We start from the raw sequence: 13,135 nt of genomic DNA on the forward strand, positions 1-13,135 counted from the left end.
TTTTGATCAATAGGCAGGTGTATGCTTAATAAAACATCAGTTTGCATACACTGTGTTCCTTTTCTTTATTTGATACAATGCATTTTCTATTTATTATTACTACTTTTATTATTTTTATTCTTTACCTCTTTGAGAGTACAAAAATTTACGTTTTTCTTACACATATAGTTTAGGCCTTTATGCCTGATTATGAAGAATGAAAATAAATTAAAATAAAAAATGATTAATAACTTATGTATAATTTTTATAGAATTTGGATTTTTTTTTGTAATTTTACCTTTCACAGTCCATAAATGTAGTATTTGGGGGCCATGAAAGAGCCTCTAAAAATTTAATTTTTCATTAAAAAATACCATCAGAATATAGCAAAATTTTATCATATTTATGGAACATTGATAGTCCAACAAAAAAGGGAGTAAAAAGTTAGAAAATTTAGAAATTAGTAACTAATGATGATGGTAATTTGTTAACAGCGCATTACATTATTATCAAAAGATTCATGACCTAATGACAAAAAAATATATTTGACCTTTTGTATAAGGCCATTTTTATTTTGTAGCCAGATTGTTTTTGTTTTTTACTGTATAAAACAAATACAAGAAAAATAAAAACCTAAAATAGTACTTGGGAGGGAAGAGAATATTCACACAGATTATTCTCCCTTCCAGTAAGTTGTGAATTAATAAGTGCAGTAGTATGGTAATATAAAACACACATTGTAAGCAGAATTTATTAGTGTAACAGAAAACATAAAACCAAAAACATTAAAATTTTTATAATTAATTAAATGTGTTTACTATAGCATTATAATACATGTAACTAATAGAAAATAATTAAAATTATGATGAGAATGCTATATTTGTATTTTTCAATTACAATAATATTTTTTACAATAATTGCACACGGTAATGTGAAAACTGATTCAACCAGGTATGTAATTGACACTTAATCTATTTTTTATTTTCTTTTTATGAGTATAAACAATTAATTAAAAGGTTGTATTAATATGGTAGTATATTAATACAACCTTTTGTATTAATATACAAAAGGCTATGAAGAATGAAAAAGGTTATGAATGGTTATGAAGAAACAAGTAATTGACTTGTTTTAGAAACTAAAACAAGTCAATTAATTATTTATAAAATAATAAAATATTCATAACTCACTGTAAATTCCTGGAAATGTATTATAAAGATCCAGAAGATCTTATAAAGACAATTATGAGTCTCCTCCTCAGCAGTTTTGTTTGTATACTCGATATGATTTTGAAAAAAACTATCTGAAAGTATATTTTCAGGTCTGTAGAAAATGAGTTTTGAATGCTTCATAGCTTTATAAAAGTGTAAGCTTATATTGTTATACTCATTTTTAGAGATATTTTATCAATCTAAAGAAAAAAGGTAATATAACTAAATGACACTTTTGATAATAGTGGACTATTTACTCTTTGGTACTGGTTTTATTTACCATGAATAAATTGAATGGATTTCATGATTTGTTATCTGATAATTACAAGTAAATATTATTCTAATTGTAAAATAAGAAAAAAAATAATATCACAGGTTTCTTGACACACTTACAACAAATATAAGTTGGTATTTTTGTATAGTTTTTTTCATATTTTATATACTAAAGTTTTAAATAAAAGTAGAATTAAAGATATGAAGTAAAATAACCTTAAAAATTATTTCAAATAACCACTAAAAAGTAGGAAATAATAAGTAAAAAAGTGATAGTTATTTTTATTCTGATTTTTAAATAAGTCTCCATTAAAAAGTCATTAAGTTGATGATAATCAATTGTTTGTTTTTAATTTGTCCAACTTCAAAATGGCAAAATTTAAAGAACTGATTAGTACTATTTTTTTAAAGTTTTTAGTGCGTTTCTAATAATAAATAAATAATTGTTAATGTATCTAACAGTATCTTGTATCAAAAAACTGTGTATTGTGAAAAATTGCTGTGACAAATGAAGTTTTACACTGTAACTGGAAAAATACATTTTACATTTTAATCTGTAAGGCAATAAAAGTGCAGATAATGCTGTGAAACTTTTTCAACATTTATGCAGAGCTTAAAATTGAATTCCTCCCTCAGTGACAAGTAGTAAAAGTTATTATTGTTATTCTGATACATGGGATACATGATTTTAATTTTTTTTTTTTGATGTTGAAAATGAATATGAACTCAGAATCTTTCTATCACTCACCATTTTTGAAAAACGTTTCAAGTTTTAATGAAAGGATTTTTTCATTTTTCACTGTGTAGTTAGCATTTACTGCTATATTGTATTTTGTTAGCTCATTTTTTATTGTTTTTTACTGTTTATAATTTATAGGCTACAAATAAACAATACTAGATACAGAATTAAATCATATCGTAGTCACATATTATGACATCATATCTAATACTGACGAGTGAGCCTTCAGATTAGTCATGTCTGTGCAGGTCAATATATGAAGCTGAAAACACAGCTGTGTTGTTTGTATTAAGCACTGGATTTAGTAATGAATTAATTTTGTTCAGTCTTAAGTTTATTAACAGTGCGGTGTCATAATGCCTCGAAATTGTGTAAATGGTGCTGATGCCTTTTGTTATGTATGTGGTGAGTTTACCGTAAAATCCAGTAGAAAAAATATTACACCTTTTATTAAAAAAGCATATCATTTTTACTTTCAGTATAAAATTGGTGATCAGGATAAGACATGGTCTCCTCATATAGTATGCACTAATTGTTCTGTATATTTAAGAGGGTAGCTGAAAGGTATGAGGAAGGCTTTGCCATTTGGTGTACCTATGGTTTAGCATGAACCAAAGGATTATGTAATTGATTGTTACTTTTGTTTAACAAGTGTGTCTAGAATTTCTAAAAAAATCTAAACATACTGTAAAATATCCTTCATTGGAATCTGCAATCAGGCCTGTATCTCACAGTGAAATTATATTCCAGTTCCTGAGCCACCTGTGAATGTATGTTTTGAAAGCAGCGATGAAGAATCGGGCAGTAATGAAGAAAACAATGATTTTGATTTTGAATTATCTTCCAATAAGCCACATCTTGTATCAGAAGGTGAATTAAATGACTTGGTTAGGGATTTAAATTTATCAAAAATCTAGCTGAACTGTTAGGATCAAACTGCAAGGTTGGAATTTACTTTTAAAAAAATACAAAAATTTTGGGCCTTTGAATACGAAAAAAAGAACTTTCTCAGTACTTTATTGATGAAAATAATTTGGTTTATTGTACAAATATTGATAAGCGTACGTTGCACTTAGGACAAGTTCATAAACCTGAGGACTGGAGCCTTTTCATAGATTCGTCCAAGTATAGTTTAAAAGTGGTTTTACTACACAACGGTAACAAATATCCTTCAGTACCAATCGCTTATGGTAATTATTTGAAAGAGACATATGATGTGATGAAAGACGTTCTTGAAAAAATAAATTATAAAAAACATAGCTGGAACATATGTGGTGATTTGAAAGTTATAGCTAGTTTGTTAGGCTTACATTTATGCTATACTAAGTAAATGTGTTTCTTTTGCGAATGGGACAGCCGAGTTAGGGATAAACATTATGTTACCAAACAGTGGAAGAAACGAGACGACTTAACTCCAGATGGGAAAATAATTATTCATAAGCCCATAGCTGAACCCCAAAAAATATTTTTATCCCATCCATATCAAGCTAGGACTAATGAAAACTTTTGTAAAAGCAATGAAGAATGATAGTCCTGGATTTTTATACATCAGGCAGAAATTTCAGAGTGTAAGTGAAGGAGAAATTAAAGAAGGAATATTTGTTGGTCCTCAAATAAGAGAGTTGGTCAAAGATGATGTATTTAACCCAACATTAAATAATGTAGAAAGTGCAGTTTGGGCTTCATTTAAAGACGTTTGCTTACATTGTCTGGCAAACAAAAATCCGACAACTGCCACGATATTATTAATCAACTTCTTACTTCATACAGATCTAAGGGATACAGTATGTCTTTGAAAATACATTTTCTCCAGTCACATCTGGATTTTTTGCCTGATAACCTCGGAGATGTAAGTGATGAACACGGTGAATGTTTCTACCACGACATTTTGGTGATGGAAAGCCGCTATAAAGGGAAATGGAATACTAACATGCTAGCCGATTACTGTTGGACATTAATTCGGGATGTGTCTGAGACAATTTATAAAAGAAAAGCATCAGCAAAATCATTCTAACACAGGTATGGCCATGCAAAGTTATAAATTTTACAGATTTTAACAATATTTTCCCTTGATTTTTTTTGAAGTGTAATTTATTTAAAACTAAGGGTGATAGAAAAATTGTATTTACAGATGTCTAATGTACGTAAATAAGCAATTCAAGAAATGGTATCACACTTAGAGAAAAATTAATTGTTTTTTTGTCTATCAATGTAACCTAACTGATTTCCTATTAACTTTCTTATTCTCTTATTATTTATATGTAAATCAGAACAGAGTGGTTTTTGAACTTGAAAATTAAAAAAAAAAAATAAATTATTGCCAATTTAGCTCTCTGTTAGGAGTTTGTCTTAAGATATGATACAGTATATATCTCAAAACAACTGAAATTATAGCATTTTGGGCGATTTTACCAAAGAACTAATTTTTACAAAAATTTAGAAGTTGCCCTATCACTGTTAAAAATAATAGATAACATTAAAATATATTTAAGATTAATAAACAAACTTTTCCTAATTTATACTTATTATTCATGGATCTTGATAATATAAGTAGTTAATAATCAAGATGTTATCAATATATACCACACACACTTTTTTTTTTTAAATTATTTACCTTAAAGTTAATCTAATCTTATCTATTTACTTTCTTTTGATGGTTTATATTATTTCATTTAACGTATATATATATATATATATATATATATATATATATATATATATATATATATATATATATTTATATTTTTTTGCAAACATTATTTACCTTTTTACCTACCAATGTAATTTTAATTTTTAAGTTGATTTAATTAGATTTATCCATACCAGATAGAGACAAAACTTGATGATTAAATTTTATTAATTTAATGATACACTAATATATAGATCTAATGCGCCTAACAGTATACTCAAGGATAACAATAACATCAAGAAAATGACTGAGTTTTTATAAGATTTATTACCTCACAGCAAGCCATAAAATCAATCACCACTGCAGTATAGAGTTAGAATACTTCAAGGAATGAAAATTGTAACTCAAAATTTCATGTAATGTAATTCTAGAATTTGAAGGACTAACAAAAATATCATTTTTACAGATGCCCAATCCAATTGTAATCATTTGGTTGTTCAGTTATAAAACCTCACAATAAAGAAAAAAAAAAACATAAAAAAGAAATGTAAATCATATTTTTACGTGTCAGAAAATGAGGTGTTTCTAAACTTGTGTTTTTATGAACCATTTTCTAATATAAATTAATGTGATCATGTTACCAAAATATTATGAGAATGTATATGTCCAGCATATACAAATAATTTTTATTCTTAAATTGTTATTCTTCCCTTTAATAATGACCTTTTTAATTTACATTATAACCCTACTTCTTAGTACTAGATCTTTGGTTTATATGCAGTTTGGTGAACTGAATTCTCTTACTGCAGTTCAGTATCTTCATATTTCAGCGATTAGTATCTTAAAAAATAGAAGGATGTGAAGCAAAACTTGATTACCACTGGTTGAATCAATGTTTGATAAACTGGCTCCGATATATTATTTAAGTTAAACAGTGCTTGGGAGCATTTTAATTTAATCAAAAAAATTACCCAATCAGATAACCATGTACTATGTGCAGTTTTTGGCTGCTGACTTTAGCAATGTTAATAAAATGATTAAACCTATTCTTATATAGTGCGTTCAGAAAGTCGCTGTACACTAAACTAAGTGAACTGAAGGTTTGCCATTGTCTTTGTCAACCGAACTGTTGGCTGATTTTGGTGGGATGGAGAGTGGGGTTTGTTGAACTATCTAACCAGATGACATAATTCAGCCACTAATAAAATGACTCATTTTGTATATAAAATGCAAACACATTAAGAATCTTGTTGTTACAGTTTAATTGTGAAGTAATGTGTGTCACATTAAATTAATTTGTTTATACTTGTCATTATTTTGGTTTTACATATGTTGAGTGCATTATCCTGTGTATAATATTTCTGTAACTGTATTTTAATAATAGTAAATATTTATTTTCTTGCATATTTTTAATGTTCTCTGAACAATTATGGAAGGTTTTATGTCAAAACTTAACAGAGGAAAACTCTCCATAGTCTAGCTCACGAAATTGTATGGAATGTTAATCAGTTAATGGAAAGAGAGACCAAACAGTTCCAAGTGTACCATTTATTATTCCTGTGAAAAAGTGTATAGAAAGAACTGCTGCTACATGTGGAGTTTCAGTCAGGACTGTTAAAACTATTAAAAAAGAAAAGAATGGGATGTCAGAGAGTGAATGCTGGTTTCGAACTCCCAAAAAAATGTAAACAGGAAAATAGAATTACTAATTTAAATGGTTTTGATAAATGCTTCTGTCAGGTGAATTGTTTATGATTTCTATTTACAAGAAAAAGTGCTTCCTACAGCTAAACATATTTGTAATAGACTGAAGGAGGCTAATAGTTTTCAGGATGGTGTATGGAGCATCTGGAAAACTTTGAAATTCTTGGGATTTCGATGGAAAAAACAAAAAATAATAAAAATAGTGACATTGAAAATGTTGAAATACAAGAACAGAGAGTATGTTATTTAAGATGTATTATACGTTACAAAGAAGAAAAACATTCCACTGTTTTTGTAGATGAAATGTAAATTTTTTTATTTTCTCGTATCTCAAACAAAATATGGTTGGACAATTCTGATCAGGACATACATTGTTCTCTATCGAAAAGAGACTGAGCAATAATCATGCATGGTGTTGGGGAGGTGGGAATCATAAATAACATTCTGTTATGAAAAAGTAGCACGTCAAGAGGGGGTTATCACAACATCATGAACTCTGAAAATTTTATGAAATGGGCAGAAAACAAAAACAAACTCTATCCAAATCTGCCCCACCCCTCCTGTAATCATTTATAGTGCTGGATGATGCTGTGTACTATAATAATCAATATGATAATGCACCTATCACAAAATCTAAGAAATCGGAAATGGTATCTTGGCTTGGTTACGGGAGAAGCAAATACCATTTCATCCTAAAATGCTTAGACAAAATTTTACAAAGGTTAAGCTGCCACAAACCAAGACATAAGCTGTATATTTTGGATTGCCTTCTGGAAGCTTACGGTCACAAAGCCATTCGCCTGCCACCATGCCACCCAGATGTAAACCCCATCAAAATGATATGGGCAAATGTAAAAGAATATGTAACTCACAGAAATGTCACAATTACGATAAATGCTGTGATTATGCTATGTTTTTTTTCTTGAAGAATGGATTTCAAATACAAGAGAAAGACTGGTCGCTGATATGTTAGAATGTGAGAAACTAGAAGATGAATAATATTTGGAGAAAGAACATTTAGTTGAAGATGTTGAAGAAAGATTTGTTGTCAATCTAAAAGAAAGTAGTGATGAAGACAGTGATTATTCATCTACAAGTGAAGTCGATTTTGGCGACAATGATTTAGCAATACCTTTAGAGTAAACAGTTTGTCCTTTATGGTAAGTCAAAATAAATATTTTTATGCTATTAACATTTATTTCTAATTAAAAACAAGGACAAAAATAAAATACATATTAATTAATACTTGGAGTTAATAAATTTATATCATGTATAATAATGTTCAAAACATTGGAAATCAAAAGAAATGAATATGAGCAGGTGATGCATGTTTTTTTCCATGATTAATACACTAGACATAGCAGTTGGCAAGGGGCAAACTTTAAGCTCACATGATGTATGTTTTAGAATTATGTGGTGCATTTTGTTCTTTCGGCATTAGGTTGATTTCCCTGTGGGTTCATTGGGTGTTGCTCAGTAAAAATCCAAGACATCAGTTGTTGAGATGTGATTGAACGTGCTTAGTTTCGTTTATCGGGATCAATAATTGCGAGAAACATAATGTTCTTTTGGTAGAGGAACGCATTTTTCTCATTTAACATGTCTTTTGTGAAGGTGACAAGTATACTGATTTAGTGAAGCACAAGTTTTCCGAAAAGTTTTTAAATACTCCTGTTTCTTACCGCAATCCAGTTTGAACTGTTATTGGAAAATTTTGAGCAACATGCTCTGTTGAAGATGCTGATCGAAGTGGAACACCACCTAAACTAAATGAACAGAAGCTGCTTGATATTTCAGATGCTATGACCAAAAGTCCATCAGAGTCAATAAGTAAGTTAGCACAGCAGCAAGATATCAGACTTGTTACCATAGATAAAGCTGCACTGTGGTACAATCTTTATTGAAAATACAGTTAATAGTGATCGTTGTTGTACTGTTGTAACAAACTTCATTAATTAGTTAACAGAAGTAAAAATCAATCATGGTTGGTTCCAACAAGATGGTGCCACAGTGTACACAGCAGACAGGTCAATGACCTTTTTGTGACAATTTTTGGTAAACAAATTATTTCAAGGGGTTTGTTGTGACCTGCATGATCGCCTGATCTGATTCCCCCAGATTACTTCTATAACAGAGGGGGACAGCAAAACAAGCAGTGTGTCACAACAGACTGCGCACAATAGACGAATTAAATCCACAATAATGGCACATGTACGAGTCATTCCAGTACATTTGCTAGTTAGTGTTTGAAAACAAATTGAAACATGTCCAGTGTTGCATTGGTGTTGGAGGAGGTCATTTTCAACACGTTTTATAAATTATTCCAGTTATTGTAATATCTATTTCTATAAAATAATGAAATAAAAATAGAAAGTAATAATTAAGAAAGTTTCATTATCACACTTCCATAATTCCAGTGCACAGCAACTCTCTGAATGCACTGCATTACTAAAATTAAATGTTGGTTCCTGTAAAAGGATAACTGTATGAATAACCATAGTAATCAATTATATTTTATATCAACTGATATTATATTATATCAACTGATTTTTTTCATTATTCTTTGTACATCCCAAAATCCATTTTCCTTTCACTTGGTATTCTTCATTTATCCATGGAATTTTTTGAGATATTTTTCTAATGTTCTCAAGCTATTGCTCTGAATCCATCTTATTATTCCGCAAGTATAAATTAAACTCTTGTCACACTTATGTTTTTTTCTTTTTATCCAGTTTAGTTTATTCAGTCATTTATCTTAAGAATTCTAGTGCAGCATTTTGTAATATTTGCTAATCGAAACTATTTTTCACAAAATAATTAACCCTTGTTAAAGGTGTTTTTAACTTGCTCAAACTTGACTACATAATCATTGATCACTTATTCTGTTGAATGATTATCCAGAACCCTCATCAACCTAATTTAAATATATTGTTTTTTTTATGTGGATTTAAACACTCATGTTAACAGATTAATTTTGTCATTGGGGATCAATTATTGGCACTGTCTCCAGCGCTATTGACTGAGATTGAACCAATTGTTGAAGTAGAATCAATGCAACAGTCTTTGTGAATCAATATAGTTTCAATAAACAGGTAACTGCACGTATTTAACATTAAGTAGATAGATATAAAAAGGGTTAAAAGAAATTTATTATGATTTACATATAAATTAGATTAATCCCTTTTCTTCAATAGATTATCCAAAAATTTAGTTCTTTATTTACTTCGCCAAATTTTATTCGACAGTAATTTATTATATGGATAAAAATCGATTGTTAACACTCAAAAAATTGTAACTGTGTACCATATCTTCTTAATTTTTTTTAATGCGTTTGTTTTTTCCAGAGAAAAATATAAATTAATTATTGTTGGTGCTGGGATATCAGGCATAGGTGCAGCAACTAAATTATTGAGAAACAATTTTTCTGATTTTGTAATTTTGGAAGCATCAAACCGCCTAGGAGGTCGAATCTTCACAGCACCTTTTGGTAATTTCTATAAGATGTAATATTCTGTTATTACAAATTATTTATGTATTAAAATAAATGTCATCACAATATAAACAGCCAAATGGATAAATATTGTTAGTTAAGTTAAATCATCTCTCTAGACCCAGTTCTAGATTTATTCTACATGTTAATTTGAATGACAATTCTCATCTTCCCCAAATAATTCCACTTATGGAAGCTGTACCCAGTACTTAAATGATCTATAGGAAACAGTTCTTATTTCTTATTAACAGGCATTCATAAGGGTGTCAAACTAACATTCAAGCTATGAGCTAGCATTCATATGAGCTGCTTTCTTATGACTGGCATTTTATCATTACACTTGTCATTATCAAGATTCTACACTATAATTGATTCAGGCATTGTGGAACTATCAGATTATAACAAAATTTTTACCATTTTACTCAGATTCAATAACTAGCTATCTATTTTTATACTTAAGTTTTTTAGTTAGATTGTTGTTTGTTGTTTTTTTATTTATTTATTTTATACTATTTTTTTATTTTAATTTTTATATTTTATTTTTCTGTGTTTATACTTAAGTTTTTTAGTTAGATTGTCGTTGTTTTTTTATTTATTTTTTAAAGAAACAAACAGTAAGAATTACATGAAAATATAATGCAAAACTCTTCATGTGTGTTAAAGTAATTAAAAAATATAATTTTTATTTAAAGAAAATAAAGAAGGAAAATTTAACATCTCAAGTCCTATAAGTTAATCATTAATTTTAACTTTACTTTGGCTTCCAAAATTTCAAATAATCTATTTAAGTTGTATGAGGTTATAATTTGAATTTTTGATAATAAATAATTATCTTGATTTCAGGTGATTTTCTAATAGAATATGGAGCACAGTGGGTTCATGGACAATATGGTAATGCTGTGTATAAGATAGCTGAACCATATAACTTTTTAAAGATTGAGAGTTGGGATGTGAAAAATACTTTTGTTAAACACTCAGAATCTAAAATAAATATGTCAGTTGTTAATGACTGGTTATTTGAAGAAGCTATTGCTTTTTTTGACAACACAAAAGATATGACTTTATGCAATTGCTCAGTGGAACATTATTTTGATAGCAAGTAAGAAATGGAAAAGATACTCTTTATTGATAACAGTTTGTTACCAGTGTTAGCATAAATATTCAAGTACACATTAACTATATGTTTAAGTTAGTGATCTCTTGTTTTATAATGTTAATGTTGAAAATTGAGAGCAGTATTTGATATCCATCATAGATGAATTCACTTGGCTCTCCTAAGAATAAGAAATGCCCCTATTTAATTTAATTTCTATGGAGGGCTACTTTTACTAAATTTTCTGAAGATCCTCTTTGAGAATAATTATGCTAAATTTCTATTTTCTGGCCATCCTGCAAATGGAAAAATTAGTGGTGAGTAAACGGCAGATTTCCCATTTATGTACTTGGGTATCTAAAATGGTGGACTAGCTATACATTTTCGAATTCTACATTTAAAAATGAACAAACAATGTTGATTTCCTCTTCATCTTCCTTCTGTGACCTATTTTGTGTTTATTAACAAAAATTTGTATCTCAAGATCAGACTGAGGAATTACAATAACATTTGGTACATACATTTAACCAGTTAATGAATAAATAAAGACAATGTAAGCATGTTTACAAATTTCAAAATGACTTGTCAGTTTTTCAGTTTTTAATAACTCTGTTTTATCATATTACATTTTTGAAAAATGTTAAGCATTTTATTGTGAACAAAGTAGTACCTTAGTTTTGAAAACTGGTCAACAAATATTTAACTTATGATATAAAATGTATGACATAATCTTCTACCAGATGTCACCTCCTCTACTATTATATTAAGGGATTGATTTATTATACTATTAAGTGATTTACTATTAATTATTTTACTAAGTAAAATAACTGTTACTCTGGTACATTTCAATTGATTGGTAACATTTCATCTTCTTGAAACTTATGTAAAATGGATACATGGTGAGTTAGTATTTTGGCCTATCAGTTTGCTGGACTTAAACCCTGACGACTTCTACCTAGGGGGATCATTTAAAAACTATTGTTTATCTACTCCAGTCCTCAGTAATTGAAGATCTAAATCTAAGAATCTAGAATGGATTTAATCAAATAAGGAATTTGATAAAATCAGGAATTTTTTAGCAGATAAGATTTTTTCTCAGAAGAGAAAAATATACTTGTATATTTTTTGATGGTGGTTACTTTGAACTTCTACTTTGATTGACTTTTAAAACAATCATAATAGTTACTGGTATTTAAAAAAAAAGTTAATTATCTTAAAATGATCTTTATTATTATTGTTTAGAAAATAAAATTGTTGAATTGTCTCGGGTAATTATTTTTTATTACGTTCATCTTGAAATATTTAAAGAAATAATTATTAAAAATATTAATAATAAATCAAAATAATTAATTATTTATTAATACTAATTCAATTAATAGCATAATAAATCAAGTACCTGATTTAATAGAGAAGATGAAAATGGAAAATTATGTCATACATCTTCTACCATAAATTAGTTATTACAACTGATTTTCGAAACTAAGATGTCATTTTGTTCACAATAAAATGCTTAACATTTATGCAATTTCAAAATGATAAAATTGAGGATTTCAAAATTATTAAAAATTGAATACTGACATAGAAATTTGAAATTTTTAAACATTTTGAAATTTGTAATCATGTTTACACTGTCATTTTTATTTATTCAACAATTGTTTAAATGTGTGTACCAAACATTATTGTGATTCCTCAATCTGATCGTAAGATATAAATTTTGCACTAATAAACACAAAATGGTGCACAGAAGGGAGACGAAGGGGAATCAACATTTTTCATTTCATATAACATTTTTTGTTGAGTATGACACATAGAATCTGAAAATGCATAGTCAGCCCACAATTTTAGGTACACTATATATATATTATATTCACCTCTCTATAATCTCTTCACTGTTATGTCTCAATGTTTGTTCTTTAGTTTGGAAAAAGTGCCATCTATAATAAACTATTTTTATTTTTTTAATTTTTTAATATTTAGTGTTTCTAATATAATTCGGTCAGATTGTTTGATCTGAACATTT

At 28.3% G+C, this 13,135-nt stretch overlaps 1 protein-coding gene across 1 annotated transcript in view; it reads left to right on the forward strand.

Moving 5' to 3' along the window:
* The first annotated feature begins 599 nt into the window (after positions 1–599).
* LOC142325392 (spermine oxidase-like) overlaps positions 600–13,135 on the forward strand; it is a 32,689-nt gene continuing 20,153 nt past the window's right edge. The window contains exons 1-3 of the mRNA XM_075367113.1: positions 600–930; positions 9,877–10,019; positions 10,866–11,121. Coding sequence (XP_075223228.1) covers positions 842–930; positions 9,877–10,019; positions 10,866–11,121 — 488 coding nt within the window. The 5' untranslated portion in view covers positions 600–841. The remainder of the gene's footprint in view (positions 931–9,876; positions 10,020–10,865; positions 11,122–13,135) is intronic.

The sequence above is a fragment of the Lycorma delicatula genome, chromosome 5 (assembly GCF_047948215.1).
Source record: "Lycorma delicatula isolate Av1 chromosome 5, ASM4794821v1, whole genome shotgun sequence".
Lineage (NCBI taxonomy): Eukaryota > Metazoa > Arthropoda > Insecta > Hemiptera > Fulgoridae > Lycorma > Lycorma delicatula.